Source organism: Martes martes (genome assembly GCF_963455335.1).
Source record: "Martes martes genome assembly, chromosome: 9".
NCBI lineage: Eukaryota > Metazoa > Chordata > Mammalia > Carnivora > Mustelidae > Martes > Martes martes.
The window spans coordinates 52,283,325-52,302,854 of NC_137896.1; the positions used below are offsets into that span (position 1 = coordinate 52,283,325).

Genomic DNA, 19,530 nt, shown 5'->3' on the forward strand with positions numbered 1-19,530 from the left:
TCACTGGGTCCTTTATCCAGTATGAGGCATCTTTCTCACTTAAAACAACCAAATGTGCATTTGAAACTAGAAAGGGGGGCGCTTGGGTGGCTCAGTGGGTTAAAGCCTCTGCCTTCAGCTCAGGTCATGGTCTCAAGGTCCTGGGATTGGGCCCCACATCGGGCTCTCTGCTCAGTGGGGAGCCTGCTTCCCCTTCTCTCTCCACCTGCCTCTCTGCCTACTTGTGATCTCTCTCTGTCAAAATAAATAAAATTAAAAAAAAAAAAAAAGAAAAGAAAGAAACTGGAAAGGGACGGGAGGAGTGGATTATAACATAAAAAAGTCCAGCATAATAAAATGGCCAGTTAGAGGGGAGTTCAAGTCAGCTGACCTCACTCTTTCTCCAAGAACAGACTTAACGTTCAATTCGGCCAAGAGGATAAGGCAGCGCCCACTTTTCCTCACCTCCCCAGTACAGAGCAGGCATCCCTTCCAATGAGAATCTCTGCTACAAGGGGCATGTTTGGGGACCAACCAGTCAATTTGAGTTCTGATAATATTTTCATACTAGGTATGGACCCAGGAAAGAGTCAAACAAGGGGACACACCTCCATTTCAGTGCTCAAGAAACAAAAGAAGAGAATAAAGGAACCTATGTTAATCTTCAGTAAGCTCTCTCTCATCTTCAAGGCTATAAGGAGGCTGGTGATAAGAACTGCAAGCTTCCTGAGCATGTACTATGCACCTGCTCACTTGGCTGTGGGGTATTCTGTGCTACCTGGTGTGAGTGCTATACAGCTTTCCTTGGCCACAGCTATTCCTTTTTCCCTCCCTGTCATAAGAGTCTTGCTGTGGAATACCTAAGCAGCAGCCTGTTTCCTAAATGGTCCCTCAATTTCAGTATACTTGTGGTGAAAAGGACCATATGCACTGCTTAACACTGACTCACATGTCATCTCTGCAGGGGATCGTGACACAAAGAGCCCATCTGTGGCTACAGCCAGCACAGTTCCAGGAGGGCCTGAAAGCCAGCCCTGAGAGGGCTTCAAGGCCTGTCCCATGTTTCTGAGTTTCCACATTTTCTAAGGGGATCAGGCAAAATCTAAAATGTAATACAATAATATCTCAAACAACTTCTGTCATAAAATGTACTTTTAAGCGATGTCACATTACCTTATTTTTATCATCTCTTCTGTCTCATCATCTACCTTGCTTTCATTCCCCATATATACGAAAGTTGAACCAAATGGTGGGCCCTAAGAAGGAACGGGAGTCACTGAACTGCAAGTGCTCTGTGAGACATGGCAGCAGCCCCAACAGAGAGCAGACCAGACCTAAGGTCCTTCTTTCCCTTCCCTTTACAGACATCCTGGTAGCAGCTGTCTGCAATCCTAAACAGGCTAGTGTTAGACCAACTTCACAAGAGCTGTCTGTGTTCAGCCTGCTTTCTCCTTCTCCATTCTTGCAGGACTTCTTTAGGACACCGCTCCCTCCTTCTCCTCTATCTGCCACAAAGAGGCTAGAGACATAATCCAGTTTCCACCCCAACCACAAACCTTCCAGAAATACTATACCTAAAGAACAATGTACAAGAGAAAAATCAAGAAAAAGTCTTGGAGAGAGAAACAATACCATGGAGCTCACGAAGACTATTTCAGTTGCTTTTTTAATTGGGGTTTACAAATGTGTACATGCACACACGTGTGTGTGTTGTCTTTTAATATTTAATTACTTAAATCATATTAAATGAAACTTAAACCTTCCTGACTGAAGAGCATGGAGACTCCTGCTCTAATCCTATTCCAAACAGAACTGATGCCAAGGGTTTCAGTTTAGGACAGCAAATGTGTATTTGGATGACTCTGTCTATCTGAGCGTAATGACACAAAACAATCTCTTTTCAAGGCATACATAAGGAAGCAAAATGTCATCAAAACTAACTTGGTACCAGGTCAAATTCTAAGCAGGGAAAATAAAACAAAATAATTGAGTTCTCAAACAGCCTGGAATCTAGGTAGAAAAGCAAATCAAAAGATGAAATGCTGAGAATGGTTTGCATAAACTAATAAAACCATATGGTCTGAGTGTAAGTGAAAGAGCTGTCTAGTCCTCAAATGACTGTATCTGTGACAGCTGCATCAAAAGTCAATGATCTTTCTAACGTAAGAAATACAAAACAAAAACAAACAAACAAACAAAGTCAACGATCTGCCTTTATTAAAAGTGGCAGTAGCTTCTATTCTTCCACAGATAGCAATATTCCAAACTAGTAGAGACAAATGATCACATGACTATTTCAAGAAAGTTTTATCCTTTCAGATAAAACTGCTCTGAAATAAAGGAAATAGTTCTGTGTTAAAAGGATAAATGAAAAACAATCACCATATTAATTCCTAAGAGTTAAGATGCTGGCAAAAGTGAAGGGACAGAACAATTAGCATTTTAAAAGGGCAAAACCCAAATTTTAACACTGCTGTCATGATAAATATTTCAGTCATAAGGGATGCATGAATGCTTTCAGGGACAGAGGGGGAAGGGATGAGGGGGGAAATCTCATGGTACAGTTTATTACCCTGAGCACAAATACAATCAGTGCTCAATATTATAATGGCTCATAAAGTAATGTCACTGTTTTCTCATCCAGAAATCAATTTGTATCCTTGCTACACAGGTACAGATTGCCTCCATGCAAACTGCTTAAATACATATGAACAAGCTAGTTTACCTTCCCTTTTATTTAATGTTTCCATGTAAATATAGACAGTCTGGGTCATTATTATAGAGCCCAGAGGCCATAACCCCAGGGGCTCACTTTTAGCTGTGTAGAAGCAGTTTCAGACAGACCATGATTAACATTTTGGTTCTTTAGTAATATTTGCATTCCCTCTTACATTTTTCAAGACTGAAGAGGCAGAGAAAGAAGCTGGAGGCTTTCCTGCAGCTCATTTACCATTCATTCCACTCTAAACATCAATTTCTGCCATAAGGTCTGGCACTGGCTGGCAAGAAACAAACTGTCCCAAATTATGAGAATTATGAGTACATGCTTCCTTGGGTTATCTTTCTTGATTTCTTCATACTTTCTGAGAATCTTGCACTTTTTCATTTTTTTTTTAAGATTTATTTATTTATTTGAGAGAGAGAAAGGAGGGACAGAGGGAGAGGAAGAATCTCAAGGAGACTCCACTCTGAGCACAGGGACCCAGGTGGGGCTCAATCCCAGGACCCTGAGATCACGACTTGAGGTGAAATCAAGAGTCAGATGCCCAAATGACTAAGCCACCCAGGCACCCTGAGAATCTTGGACATGTTGAGTAGCTCCAGCACTTAAATTTTAACAAGGTGTCTTTCAAGAAAGAGAAGGTAGCTGAATTCCAAGAGATTACTAACACAGGTACTCAAGAAGCAAAGCATAACATAAAGAGAAACTACCATTCTGCTTTGCAAACAGATGTGTCTTTCCAAATAATAAAAATGGATTTGATAGCCAAAATGAAATACAATAAATCCTCCTTGAATAACTCTAAATCTGTTAATATTATTCAGCTGGTAAATGGAGAAATTCAAGCTCCTAAAAATAAGTGACTTGTAATAGTCAATTACTAAGTGGTGATACCAAATATTGGACCGAGTCTCTGCTAACCTAGACTTGAAAAGCTATCTTAAATGGCCCACATTCTACTGGCCAAGCTCTTATTCTCAAAATAAACATAAACTGTCCTACAAAATAAATGTCCTACAAATGAAACAAATCTATCTCTGCCAGGGAGGTAAGAGCAGTAAATGAGATGTTCAGTCCAATCTCTTTTGATACAAATTGTAAAAGGCTTAATAATTACCACAGAGGGTGCCTGGGTGGCTCAGTTGGTTAAGCAACTGCCTTTGGCTCTTATCATGACCATGGAGTCCCTGGATCCAGTCCCACAATGGGCTCCCTGCTCAACGGAGAGTCTGCTTCTCCCTCAGACCTCTCCCCTCATGCTCCCTCTCTCTCATTCTCTCTCTCCCTCAAATAAATAAATAAAAATCTTAAATAATAATAATAATAATAATTACCATAGGTAGACATCCTAGTTAAGGTAAGGAGCTCCTATCTCTTTCCATCCTCCTCCTCCCCCCAACCTCCAAATTATACATGCCAGAGCCACAGATGCTGAAATCCTGGTTGGGTTTATAGGTTACTGACAGGCAAGTAGCTGACAGACTACTGTTAAGAATGTTGATTAGGCACAACCACTGATAAGCCAAGTGATAAATTCTAATGTGATAGTTACATATGAGGAGGTTAAAGTTAAAATTGTGTCATTTGGGGTGCCTGGGTGGCTTATTAGTCAATTAATCTTCTGCCTTTAGCTCAGGTCATGATACCAGAGTTCTGGGATGGAGCCCCACATCGGGCTCCCTGCTTGGCAGGGGAATCAGCTTTTTCCTCTCCCTCTACCCCACCCCTACGCCTGCTCATTCTCTCTCCCTCAAATAAACAGATAAAATCTTTTAAAATATGCTTAAAAAATAAATAAAACTGTGCCACTTCTCATGATACATATCAAACAATTATATACTGTAATTACTGAAGTCTTGAAGCACATATTGAACTAGTACAAACAGTAAAATGAATCCCATCAAACCCAACTCAATGAAAAAAGTTATCAAACCATGACCAGTTTATCTATTTTTCAACCATAAAATATTCTGAAGCAAATTCCATACATCACTTGATCCATAAATTCTACAGCATGTAACCATAATATATATTTAGGCTCTTATTTCTTCCTATAGGAATGTAATGTAGCACAGTAAATTTTGAAGGAGGCTCAGTAGAGATGTTTGACTTCCACTGTTTCAAAATTACAGACTCTTTAAGTGCGAGCAGGCTGTCCTCCACTAGTTTTCACTGAGATGCCTCAGCAGCTGCCACAGCACTGGGGGAAGGTTCAGGAAAAGAATCCGGTCCAGTCATCCCACCCCTTTCCTTCTCATCACTTCCACAGAGCATCACTGCTTTTGTTCTGTACACCACAGTGCCCAGGGAAATCCTGTCTGGAAAAGATGATTCTTTTAAAAGCTTCTGGCTGGACCTTCTATTCCTTTTCTGAGATTTTTCAGATTCCTATTTGTTCTTTTGTTTCTTTTGTTGTTGCTGTTTGGTCTGTTCCTGTAAAAACCGGAAGCTCTAAAAACGTGGACTGGTTTTCTGAGATGGTCTGATACTTTTCCACTTCTATTATGAGTGACAGTTAACTCACTGGTATATACCAATTTTAACTGGTTATTGAGTTGATCAATCTCAGTTGCTCTTTCTCTCTATATATAGCTCAGAAGATCACCCTACATTCATTCACAGAGAAGCATCTTGCCGGGAAACAATCCTGTAAGTTCTTCTTTTCCCCCTCAAACATGGCTGAAACATTAAAAATGAGTAGCCCACATGTAAGCTGCGGCCCATTTCTAGTTCCATGCATATTCATGCTCCTTCCCCAAATACTGTCATTTTTTTCATTCCCATTACACACCTAAGCAATCAGGATTTTGACAAAGAAACGTACTATTTCATCTCAGTACCATTTAACAATGCCTTCTCTTTAAGCAGTTGTAATAGCAGATGGCAATATAAAGATGTACAAAGGTGACAAACATCAGAGAAATCAAAATCACAATGTGGTATCACTTTACACCAATCTGAATGGCTGTTATCAAAAAGACAAGAAACAACAATTGTTGGTAAGGATGTGGAGAAAAGCAAACCCTCTGCACTGTTAGTGGGAATGTAAACTGATGCAGTCATTTTTGGCAACAGTATGGAGGTTCCTCAAAAAATTTAAAAAAAAAAAACAACTAAAAATAGAAATACTGTATGACCAGTAATTCCACTTCTGGGTATCTACCCAAAGAAAACAAAAACACTAGCTTAAAACACATATGAGGGGTGCCTGGGTGGCTCCTCATTAAGTGTCTGCCTTCCATCAGGTCATGATCCCAGGGTTCTGGGATTGAGCTCCATGTCAGAGTCCCTGCTCAGCAGGGAGCCTGCTTCTCCCTCTCTCACTCCCCACCCCTGTCAAATAAATAAATAAAAATCTTAAAAAAAAAAATGAATGGATAAAGAAGATGTGTTATGTATATTTTCTAATGGAATATTACTCAGCCATAGGAAGAATGGAATCTTGCTATTTGTGACAACACAGACAGACCTACAAGGTATTATGCCAAGTGAAGTTAAGCCAGACAGAAACAGACACACCATATAATTTCACTTATATGCAGAATCTAAAAAAATAAATGAACAAATAAAAAACAGAGACAGACTACATAAATACAGAGAACAAAATAATGATGGCTGGGGGGGGGTATGGGGATGGGCAAAAAAGACTGAAAGGGATTAAGATGTACAAACGTAACAGAGGTAAAAGAAATCATAGGGATGAAAAGTATAGCCTAGGGGATATAATCAGTAATACTGTAATAATATCCCCCATAACCTGGGATGTTTCTTCTCAGTAATTCTCTTTCTACTAACCCCTACTCTGTTTTCTACAAATCCCACCTTCCTTCGCTTTATTTGTAATTGAGCCCCATCTCTCTCCCCCAGTGGTCCCTATACTTAATTTTGATCCTGAACAGTCTGCATTACTGCTGAATACTGATTTTCTTTAGCAGTGTTAACACCTTCGTGGAATCTCCTCATCTGCAGTGTATTACGCTGGACTTACTGACTTGCTTCCAATGAAGGCATTATAGCAAAAGTGGTTATTTCTGAGATTTGGTTATAAAAAGATTGTGGCTGCCATCTTGAACTCTCTCCCTCTCCCGGATTGCCCCCCCTCCCTTTGAGCCTGGAGAAGACTACAGTCCTTACTGAAAGCTCAAAAGGAGGATCACAAAAGACCTTAAGCCAAAGTCACTGAATTAGATGTACCTGGATTCCTCACTCACAGAAACTGTGAGATAACAAACACTCATTGTTTTAAGCCTGCAATCAGTAAATCAGTACCCATAGACCAAATGTGGCTGTCTGCTTCTGTAAATAGTTTTATTGGAACACACACAGCTATGCTGCTCATTCACTTAACGCATTTTCTATGGCTGTGTTCATACTACAACAGCAGAGTTAAGCAGTTGTGACTCAGAATGTGTGGTGTGCAAAACCTAAAATATTTATTATCTGGCCCTTTACAAAAAAGTGTGCCACCTCCAGTTGCCCCTAAGTTTGGGGGTAATCTGTTATTCATTAATAGGTAATTAATGCACTCTGATCTGTGATCAGCATCACAGCTATTACTCTAGATATACAATATCTTGTAATTACCTCAATATGTCTATTTTTCCACCATACAAAAGGTTCCATATTAGTAGATAAAGAATGTTTTAATCAAGTTCATAACCCCATTTCCCCAGCACACAGTAGGACCTTAATAAATGTACATATAGAACCAAGAATGCCTACACAAATATATTTTACATACTAAGGTGCGAAACTCACAACTTAGCAATACATCCTTTAAATAAAGTACATCATATTGAGAAAAGCCAAAATTACAAATGATGCTGAATAGCTACTATTTCCAGTTGAATCCATTTTAAAGGTATTTGTTGACTGCCACAGAAACAATGCTTCTAGATCCAGGAAAACTGTTATCTTTTAAACTGGCTATACTTTTATGTTTTTTATTTATTTAAAGATTTTATTTATTTGAGAGAGTGAGAGAGAGAGAGAGAACATGAGTTGGGGGAAAGGCAGAGAAGAAGCAGACTCCCCTTTAAGCAGGGACACTGGAATAATGTGAGCCAGACACTTAACTGACTGAGCCACCCAGGCAACCCTAAACTGGCCATACTTTTATAAAACCTCATTGTTTAAAATACCTGTACATCAGTTTATATCAGATACTTCCAAGATTATTGCCATTAGTTTTAACCATGAAACAAAGAATATATTTTCCAGCACCTGGAAATGTTACTGAAATTTTCCAAAACACTGCAGAATTTCAGTTTTGTTCCAACAAATTTTGCATGCCAGAATTAAAAACTAAAGTTGGCAGCAGCAACTGTCAAACATAAGTCAACATCCTACATGCAATGATTCATTTGCGGCTTTCTATCTCAGTCTGGTTCCCTTCACATTCTGTTTGCTAGGGGCAGGAGGACAACATTGTTGGCAAAGATAAAAACTTGGATATTCTTGTAATGTTCAATTTTAAGGAATATATTCATTATGACATATAAATGTAGTATTTTTAGTTTTTTAAACCTGGATATTTTCTCTGGCAAATGTCTACGAAGAAGAGGCAGAAAAATTCCATTTTTGTTTCAATCTTATTACCTACAGGCAAGCACAGGAGGTTAACCTTTACTTTTATGTTCAATGATAAATTTTTAACTTTTAAGATATGATCAAGTATATTCAAAACTTCCACATAAGAAAACTTATTCTAAAACCTATGTGAAGCCTAAGTTTTGTTGTTAAGAGCTCACACTTTGAACATAAGACACAAATGGGTATGGCCCTGGGTTAAAATCCCCATGGCCAAAATTATCAAGCATGAGTCTCTAACAATACTTTCCTGTCTCTGTGAAAAGGGAGAAATACATGGCACCTTCCAGGATTACTGTGAGCATTCACTGAGCCTGTGAAGTACTTACCCCATAGCCAGAAAAGCACTAAATGGTATGAAAGGCCAAGATGACTTTAAAAAATAATTAATGATGGAGGCATCAGAAAGGACGAATACCCAACTTTTGTAGCAACATGGACAGGACTGAAAGAGATTATGCTGAGTGAAATAAGTCAAACAGAGAGAGTCAAGTATCATATGGTTTCACTTATTTGTGGAGCATAACAAATAATATAGAGGATAAGGGTAGATGGAAAGGAGAAGGGAGTTGAGGGAAATTGGAAGGGGAGGTGAACCATGAGAGACTATGGACTCTGAAAAACAACCTGACGGTTTTGAAGGGGCGGGGGGGGTGGGAGGTTGGGGGAACCAGGTGGTGGGTATTAAGGAGGGCACAGATTGCATGGAGCACTGGGTGTGGTGCAAAAACAATGAATACTGTTACGCTGAAAATAAATAAAAAATTAAAAAAAATAATTAATGAAATTATATTTATATGAGTCATATGTTTTAATAATCTTATTGACTGTGGGTTTGGGAAAGGTTTTATTTTATTTCAAAGATTTTGTTGTTTATTTATTTGACAGACAGAGATCATAAGTAGGCAGAGAGGCAGGCAGAGAGAGGAGGAAGCAGGCTCCCTGCTGAGCAGAGAGTCCTATAAGGGCTCGATCCCAGGACTCTGAGATCATGACCTGAGCCGAAGGCAGAGGCTTTACCTCACTGAGCCACCCAGGTGCCCCGAAAGATTTTAAATAGGACACAAAAAGCACAAACTTTATAAATAGAAAAAAATCAATAGTATCAAAATTAAAAAAAAAAAAAACCTTTGCTTTTCAAAAGATACTGATAAAAATGAGAAGATAAGCCACAGACTGGGAAGAGACATTTGCAAAATATATATCTGATAAAAGACTTATACGTAGAATACAGCAAACACTGTTAAAACTTAATACTCTTAAGGAACATCCCAATAAAAGGCAAAAGACAGATAGGTTGCAAATAAGCACATGAACTGATACTCAACTACATGAGTCATTAGGAAAATGCAAATTATAACCCACCCTCAAAATGGCTAAAATTGAAAAAAAATTTCCCAAACCAAGCATTGGTGAGAATGTGGAGAAATGGATCCCTCAAAAACTGCTTGTGGGAATATAAACGGTACAATCTCTTTGGAAAGCAGTTTAGACATTTCTTTTTTATTTATTTATTTGACAGAGAAACAGCAAGAAAGGGAAAACAAGCAGTGGGAGTGGGAGAAGCAGACTTCCTGCTGAGCAGGGAGCCCAATGTGGGGCTTGATTCCAGGACCCTGGGATCATGACCTGAGCTGAAGGCAGATGCTTAGTGACTGAGCCACCTAGGCGCCCCTCTTTTTTATTTTTTAATACTTAGAAAAAAATTGTTTATTTATTTGGGAGAGAGAATGCATGCATGTGTGGGCAGGGAGGATTGGGGGGCTGGTTTGAGAATCCTGAGACAGGCTCCCTGCTGAGCATAGAGCCAGAGGACCCTGAGATCATGACCTAAACTGAAATCAAAAGTCTGTCATTTAACCTACTGAGCCACCCAGGTGCTTCTAGACATCTTTCAAAAAATTTAATACACATAAGCTACCCAACAACTAGTCATTCTAACCAAGAGAAATGAAAGCACATGTCCCTGCAAGGACTTGTACAAGAATGTTCACAGCAGCTTTATTTGTAATAGCCAAAAACTGGAACCAACTCAAATGTCAACCAACAAGTGACTGGCTAAACAGATAATAATATCTGTTATAATGGAACATCACTCAAGGATACAATCGAACGGACTGTTGATACAGGCAACAACATGGATGGATCTCAAAATAAGTATGCTGAGTTAAAAAGCCAGTTAAAGTAAAGAAAACATTATTGTATGATTCTATTTATATGAAAGTCTAAAAAATACAAAATAATCTGGAGTGACAAAAAGCAGATCAAAGTCCCTAGGGATGCAGGGAAGGATTATAAATGGGCATGAGGAAACTTTGGGGATGATGAGCATGCTCATTATCTTGATTGTGGTGAGGGTATCACTGTGTATACTTGTCAAAATTCATCAAACTGCACATTAAAATTATGCACTTCATTGAGATTCATTAGTTCAACCTCAATAAAGCTGTTCTTTAAAAAACTGCACACTGGAATTATTTTTAATCTTCATATACTACTGTATGAACAGACCACTGCTATGGGCTGGATTCTGTGCCCTAAAAAGGTATGTTGATGTCTTAACTCCTGGTACCCGTGAATAGGGTCTTATTTGGAAATAGAATCTTTGCAGATATAATTAAGATACAAGTTAAGATGACTGGTGTCCTATTACAAAGAGAGGAGGAGAGGAGACACAGAGAGATAAGATACATCCATAGGGGAGAATATTGTGTGAAGACAGGACACATTCGGAGAAGACATCCATGTCATAAAAGAGGCAGAGGCTGGAAAGATATATCTACAAGACAAATAGTAAACAAGCATCGCCTCAAAGGCCAGAGGCCAGAAGAGGCAAGGAAGGATTCTCTTCTTCAAGTTTCAGAGGCAGTATGGCCCTGCTGACACAATGATTTCTCACTTCTGGTTCTCAAAACTGAGACAGTAAATGTGCTGTGTGAAGCCACCCAGTTTGTGTACTTTGTTTCAGTAGCTCTATGAAACTAACGTAACCATTAAAAAGACAAGGAGTTGGGGCAGCACCTGGCTGGCTCAGTCAGTAGAGCATGTGACTTCTGATCTCGGGGTTCTAAGTTCGAGCCCCACATTGGGTGTACAGATCACTTAAAAATAAAATCTTAAAAAAACTTGAGGGGCACTGGGGTTGCTCTGTTGGTTGAGTGTTGGTTTCAGCTCAGGTCACAACCTCAAGGTAGTGGGATTGAGCCGTATCAGGCTTAGTGTGGAGTTGGCTGGAGATTATTTCCCTCTCCCTCTGGTCCTCCCCATGCTCGTTCCCTCTCTCTCTAATGAATAAACAAAATCTTAAAAAAAAAAAGCTTAAGAAGCTGTATATTTATGTGAAAACATATTTAATGTTTATTTCTAAAAGCAGATATTCCACAGGAGAATACTTGTATCCAAAGGTGGTTTTAATCACAGAATGGTCACTGGGTCTCACAGATACACAATAAATGGCTGTGTTTCCAAAATATGTATTTTAAACATTAAACATATAAAAAATAAATAATAGTTTCATTTTAATAGCATCTATCCAAATTATATAGGTAAAGGGCTAAGTTTTAGTCAACTGCTATATTTTTTAAATAAGTAATTTATAACTGATACTTTACCTTTTTTAAATGTGTTTTAAACCAATAGGAAAGCAATTATAATGATTAAAATCTTGGTATTTAATTGTCACGGTAAAACATTTAGAAAATTTTATGTGTATTGACAATAAATTTACAAATTGATTCTACTGAAGTTGAGGTTCATTCCAAAATTCCAGTCTCTCAGCTATATGGAAAAATAGAAAAGGGATCTTTACCTAAAGACTTATTCACTCCTCTTAACTATTCTTTTCATACACCTCATTTTTTAAAACTTTTTTTTTTAAAGATTTTATTTATTTATTTGACAGACAGAGATCACAAGTAGGCAGAGAGGCAGGCAGAGAGAGGAGGCAGCAGGCTCCCTGCAGAGCAGAGAGGCTGATGCGGGGCTCGATCCCAGGATCCTGGGACCATGACCTGAGCTGAAGGCAGACGCTTTAACCCACTGAGCCACCCAAGCGCCCCTCATTTTTAAAAACTTTTAAAAAAGATTTTATTTATTCATTTAAAAGAGAGAGAAAGCACAAGCAAGGGGAGTGGCAGGCAGAGGAAGAGTGGGAAGCAGGCTCCCCGCTGAGCAGGGAGCCTGATGTGGGACTTGATCCCAAGACCCTGGGATCATGACCTGAGCTGATGCTTAACCATCTCAGCCACCCAAGAGCCCTTCATACAGCTAAGTTTTAAGGATTAACATTGCTATTTTTAATTTCAGCATATACTTTCTAGTCTATAAAGAAATATTTTAGGTGACAAAGAAAACATATTCCCCTTTAGAAAATATGTTTCTCAAAACTATTAAAAAACAAAATAACCATGATCTTTTGACACGATACTTTGGTAGATATGAAAGAGGTACCACTAAACCACTTTTGTTTTGCATAACTTCACTCATTCAATGAAGAATAGATACGGACAGTAATTACCAGGTTACTATGGTAGATGCTAGAGATATAAAAGAAGTAAGGCAAGGCCTCTCTAGGCTTAGAGAATTCTCTCTAGTAATGGGGAGGGACATAGGGGAGGGACAGGTAAGTGAGAAGGTAAGGAGGGGTAGGCCTATAAAACCAATGATTACAATATAAATACTTGTGGATTTTACTCTCAAAAACATCTGTGTAATTGAAATATAACTGACACTGTGTAAGTCTGAGCTAGCCAACCCAACCTGTTTATATCTTTATGTGAAGTTGACTGGATGCAGCAGTGAGAAGTTACTTGTTGGAACATCTTTGAGCTGTCCTTTCCTGCCCTTTTCCTGATGGAGCTGGACAACCAGGAATAGGAGGAAGTGCAAAGAAAGTAACCTTTACTTTCTGGTTATTAAGTAAACGGTCTGAGCTCATATCTTTCTAGATATAGGATGTAATCATTTTTAAGTAGAGGGAATGTCCTTGACTTGGTTTCAGAGCAGAAAATTGAAATCATGTGTACCTAAATAATATGCTACCACTCTATTTAAAGAATTCTCATGTTTTCAGTGGTTTTTATTTGTTTTTTAATTCACAATTCAATAAGGAGGAAGAAGTATTTTTTCTTTTCTTCACACTCATTTCAAGATTGACACAGCCCTGACTTTACCCAGGTATGATAAATCTAACTGGGATGTGAAAGAGTGGGGGAGGGTAGATGCACAACTAAAAGAACAATAGGAAAGGACTAAGGGTTCTTTATCTTAGCACTAGATCAACGATGTAGTGCCAGTATAGCAAGAAATGACCAGAGACAACACAGGCAAATAAGCCTGGCTGTGTTCCAATAAATCTTCATCTATGGATGGTGAAATATGAATTTCATGTAATTTTTATTATGTCATGAAATATGCCTCTTTTAATTTTTTTCCAACCACCAGAAAAATGTAAAATCCATCCTAAGCTCATGAGCCATACAAAAACAGGCAGTGGGCCAGAGTTGGCCAATGTTTCTATGTAAACTATGTTTTGGACCCAGCCAGCAAAGACTTGAATTTTGAGATATCCCCAATCAGGTATTTAGAGATCCTTTATATCTATGGCAGAACAAAAGTGACTTTGACAATTTTAAAGGGTGTGTGTGTGTGTGTGTGTGTGTATTGTTTAGGTGTGTTTTTCATTCACATTTCCTAAGAAAACAAACAGGGTGCAACGTAGTTTGAGAGATGGAATAAATAGCTAAGAATCAGGTATATATATAAGGGTACATCTTAGATGCGATTTTTGGGCATCAAAAATTCCAAGGGAAAAAGGGTGAATGCTCTATAGAGGTGTAAGGCTCAGAACTTGTTCTGAGCCCACTTATGTAAAAGTGTTAGCTAAGGAGTCCACTGTTTAAATTTGAAAGTTAAACCAGTTCTAGCCAGGTCATGAGGGACGGCCCTAAAGACAATCTATACGTGTATTCACAGCCTTTATATAGAGACAGTCTTTAGGTATAAATGAATATCCATGCTTTATCCAAATCATAAGGGAAAATAATTTCCAATTACTTCTTAGTCATGTTAGAATCTAGCCAAAATTAAGGACATGTTATAGAACTGAAGACTAAGGCCCACAGGAGGACACTTTTTCTACTAGCAGTAACAGCTACTATTTAAATAACATAAATTGCCGCAGAATAATCCTCAAATGTAGAGATTAATGTTCTATTGTACAAAGTATGCAAGTGTAGTAAGTTTTGGATTCTACTTTGTACTTTAAAATAAAAATCTGTAAAAAAAAAAAAAAAAAATCAGTGTTTTTCATGCTGACCTTCCCAAGTTTGAAGCCAGGGTTGTTTTCATGTCTTTCACGGTGCTCCCTAAACATTGGGTTTTGTTTCAGAGCACAATCTTCTATTTTAACTTACAAGAAAAATTTTTTTTGGCAATAAGCATAGCTCTTTTTGTCTCTAATAGTTTTGTTAGAGTCCATAAACATACCAAGAAAGTGAACACGAGTGTGAGAAGGAATGCAAGCAGGAATGGGTCTTGTGCAATAAGGAGACAGTGTGAGCGATGTTTGATATTACTTGCATTCAAAGTCAAACAACTGCTTGCATGAAGAGCACCTGCTGGTCTCGGTTCATGTGCCAAAACCTTGCTGTGCCTTGAGGGGAAGAACTGTGTCTAATTCATCACTTGCATCTCTATTTAGAAGAGTAGGCACCCAATAAAAATTAACTGAATAATACACGAAAGCCATTAGCTCTACAGCATTACATACAAAATGATAATGCCTCTGTCTCATAGGTCGGGGGTGAGGATTTTGAGAAAGTAAACGATGCTAAATAACGGCAATTATTTTTATCCTCATTTTAAGGAGGAACAAACTGAGGTTCAACGAGATTACATAACTTGTCCAAAAGAGTGGTGCTGAAATGGGTGTGCCTACCTTCTCTGATTCCTATTAGTTAAGAACCTGATTTAATACTAAACATGGGCTTCCTATAAAATTAGAAAAACAAACAACTTGACTCTCGAATTAACAAAAAGTCCACAGAAAAACAGATAATTGCATACTTTTCCTAGTGAAGCAGTGCATTCCTAAAATAAGGAATAATGGTCATTCTCTCTGCATGAGAGACCAGAGAAATGGTAGAAACATGAGTCCCTTATTGTCACCAGGGAACTACACGACCAGAATGGGTGGCAAAACTTTTCCCCTTAACTCAGTGGAATAAGCAATACTTCTTCTTCTTCTTTTTTTTTTTTTTTAAGATTTTATTTATTTATTTGACAGAGAGATCACAAGTAGGCAGAGAGGCAGGCAGAGAGAGAGGGGAAAGCAGGCCCCTGCCGAGCAGAGGGCCCGATGTAGGGCTCGATCCCAGAACCCTGAGATCATGACCTGACCTGAAAGCAGAGGCTTTAACCCACTGAACCACCTAGGCGCCCCAACAAGCAATACTTCTTAAGAATTATTCTTCCTCCTTTGATTTAAAGTCAAGACAAAAGAAAAGTATCCAGTTGTTTTGAAGGTCATTATAATTATATAAATAACTACCTCCTTGGGCATATAAGCAATTTTATTCATGGGTACTTTACTACTGTCTGAAAATAGTTAAAATATGGTTGGTCTCAAATATTAATTTTTTAAAAAAGGAAATTCCTTAGGACTCCAAATCTGAAATCAAAACTGCTTCTGGTGGGGTGCCTGGGTGGCTCAGTGGGTTAAGCCTCTGCCCTTGGCTCAGGTCATGATCTCAGGGTCCCGGAATCAAGCCCAGCTTGGGCTCTCTGCTCAGCAGGAAGCCTGCTTCCCCATCCCTCTCTGCCTGCCTCTCTGCCTACTTGTGATTTCTCTCTCTGTGTCAAATAAATAAATGAAATCTGGAAAAACAAACAAACAATAATTTAAAAACTGCTTCTCGTAACTTTCACTCCTGGATCAAGAGTAGATTGGAGTCTATAAGCAAATGTTGACTTCAGAAGCCACTACCCACGGCCTACCTGGTTAACAAGTGAGAACTCAGTATTTTCACTAAACCTCATAAAATGTGTAACAATTCAAACTCTGAAGGCTTTAAATTCTATCTAATCCAATCAATTCAAAGTTAATACATCAAAAGTACCTAAGAGACACCTGATACTGTATGAAGTAAATTCTAATAATGTTAATACCAATCACAGTCCTTTAATGCTACTATTCTCTTCAAAAGGTAATGAAAGAGTTGATAGTTTTCAAGTAAACGCTTCGCTTCCAAACTATAGCTCTCTTAGTATATATGGTAGCTAAAAGACAAATACAAACTAACATAAGTTTAAAAAAGCTTCCTTGACACTTTCTTCCCTGTCAAATTTAAATACAGAATTAAAAAAAAAAAACCTCTAAAAAATGAAGTTATAGAAAGAAAAGAAATATTACACAGCAAATACTTAAATCAAGAGTTCATAAACAAATTTAAGTACTACACAGTAAATGTAATAAAAAGAAAAGGAAGTCTCTCTTTACTGCAGCCTCCTGTTAGCAGTAAAACAGGAACACTTATCTCAGAAACAGAAAATCTAAACCCTTCAGTTAGCATAGTATTTTAAATATGGGTTAATGTTGCAGGGACTTTTTAGAACCTAAAAATCCAATACCAATTTTCAATAGCTGTAACAAAAACTAAAATTGTGTTGTTAGAGGCAAATTAACTTTGGAAACAAACAAGACCCCCCCCCCACAACCTTTTAGTTAAAATGTCTCCAGATTTTTGATGTCCTTCCTTCCTAGGTTACATTCAATAGCTTCTGCATTCCTTTGCTGAATACATTTCAATAACAAAGAATCCTCTATGAACGCCCCCAACCCCCACCCAAAACACCACAAACTAATCTCACCACCAAAATCCAAAGAAAAATTCCACACAGAAACTGTGTTCTAATAGGTCAAAGCAACCTATCTTTAAGGGGGGAAAATCAATTGTTTCCAATTTTAAATATTGCTTTGATGATTATATAATTTTTAAAGACATAATACTGCAGGGTTGGGGAACAGCTAAAACAACTTACAGGATTTGTGAAGAAATGGAAAAATGAATTCTAGTTTGCACAGTTCCAATCCAGCACAATCTTGGGATTGTGTTCAATCTTTAGTTACAGACTGAGAGATTCCAGTGGAACCTCTTCAATGTGTATTCCCCACTGCTGCATCCACTTGGACATGAATCTCACCGCAATCACTAGGTGCCTTGACCTCCAGCCAACCGTGACTTTGCACTCACCTTAGCTCTTCCTCCGGTAACCCATTTAGTCTCACACTATCGGGGCGATCTCGTCTTCTTCGGTAGAGACCTGAGTGTGACAGCTCTTTAAGCTGTAATGCAGTCATATTTCTCTCTACACATCAGTTAACTGACAATCTGAAGCACTTATGCTGAGCAGCGTGGCTGCCAGGGTCCAGAGAGAGCGTGTCTCTTGCCGGGACCTCAGCACACCTGACCAGAGTTGGAAACCTCCAGGCAAGCCGGGCTAAGCACAGCTTCCTGTTTCTCTGTTGGTACACACCCTCCTCAGCAAGGCCTGGCCCGCCTTATCTCTGGGCCTTGCACCTTGGGGAGGAGGGGGAGAGGGAGAGTCAGTGACGGGTTGTTCACGTGTTTACTAACAAGCAAAGTTTAATTGTTATGAATAATCACACCAATTCCTTTATAAACCTTTCCAGCATCATTCTGAATTAAAATTGGGCTAAAAAGCTCCAGTAAGGTAATGACTAAAGAAGGGTCCTGCCCTATTTTATTTGCCAGGAAATCCAGTAACACTGCACAAGCAGCTGTCAGTTTAAAGAAGTGCCTGGTCATCATGAGCTCTTTGGGATACTTTCCTTAAAAAGAAAAGAAAAAAAAAAGGCAGAATTGTGAAGGAAGCAGTGCAATTCCTCTCTCCCTACTCTACTTTAAATCCTCTTTAGAAAGGAAGGAAGTGTCTTTGCTTTCCCCCTAAATTATTATTCAAAAATTCCTAACTGAAAGTGGTTTCTTCTATCAACCTCCACTCAATGATTTTCTAAATGTAACTACCTATTCTAAAAATTCCCTCCTATCAAATGTGCACCTCAATGTAATCAACACTGTCTGCCTAAAGGTGTTTTGGGTGCCTAATGCTGCCCTTGTAGTTGGTGGCATATTGATCCTAGATGGTAAAGTTAGAAAGGGGTTTTATTTTGGTGTGTATGGGGTGTAGGTTGAGTGTCTGCAAGAGGAGTCTGCAGATAATGGAGTACAAATAAATGTAAAGCAAATCCTTTATCGTTACTGTTACAAACGATGTTGGTACAACAAAACACAAGGTTCTAGCTTCCACTTCTGATTCAATCCCACTCAGTACACATCACCATCTTACAGACGCAGTTTAGATCCTTGGCAAGTTCTTAGCTAATAATTTGACTTCATTGTTCTAATAATTCCTCTCTGAGTAATCTGTATTAACTTCTTTCCCCCTCAATAAGAGCACAGAGAGATGTCTCTGAAACTTCTTTTTGCACCAAGGGTTAAATAATTAACATATTCCATGAGAGTATCTATATTATAAATACATAGATTAAGGCACCCACAAAGAAAGGGGAGCCTATATCTTACTTCTTCACTCAAGGCATGCAGACGCTAGCTTCCCTCAGGGCTACAATTCCACCATCATGGAAAACAGCTTCTTACTGGTTCCATCTCCTCAGTGAAAAACAGCTTCTTACTGCTGCCATCAAAATATAACACATGTTTCTGAAGCTGCAAGAAGTTACGAATTTTGTTATAAGACTAGATTTTCTTCTTAAGATTTTATTTATTTAGTTGACAGAGAGACACAGCGAGAGAGGGAACACAAGCAGGGGGAGTGGGAGACGGAGAAGCAGGCTCCCTGAAGAGCAGGGAGCCCTTTGCAGGGCTGGATCCCAGGACGCTGGGATCACGACTTGAGCCACCCAGCCGCCCCTGTTATAACACTAGACTTAAATAGTCAAGAAACACATAAAAAAAATCAAGTGACAAATGTATCTGTTTCTCTTTCTGGAAGGAAACAAACATATAAAAGGGGTAATACTGGGGGCCTCTGGGGAACTTGGCAACAGGAGCAGAAGAAAACTTTTCTGTTACAAAGTTCTGCTCTGAACTTTGAATATTCTGCCTATTCAAAGATAAATTAAAAAATTTAGAAGATTTATATATGTCTTTTGTACAAAGCCCTAGTATCCTACTGAGACTTAAAATTCAGAAAAACTT

At 38.7% G+C, this 19,530-nt stretch overlaps 1 protein-coding gene across 4 annotated transcripts in view; it reads right to left on the minus strand.

Moving 5' to 3' along the window:
• LIMS1 (LIM zinc finger domain containing 1) overlaps positions 1-19,530 on the minus strand; it is a 140,023-nt gene that overhangs the window by 40,040 nt on the left and 80,453 nt on the right. Inside the window, exon 1 of one of the 4 annotated variants that reach the window (XM_080812990.1) lies at positions 17,542-17,775. The exons of the other annotated variants lie outside the window; for them this stretch is intronic. Coding sequence (XP_080669116.1) covers positions 17,542-17,648 — 107 coding nt within the window. The 5' untranslated portion in view covers positions 17,649-17,775. Of the gene's footprint in view, positions 1-17,541; positions 17,776-19,530 lie in introns of those variants that run through there. 4 annotated transcript variants of the gene reach the window in all.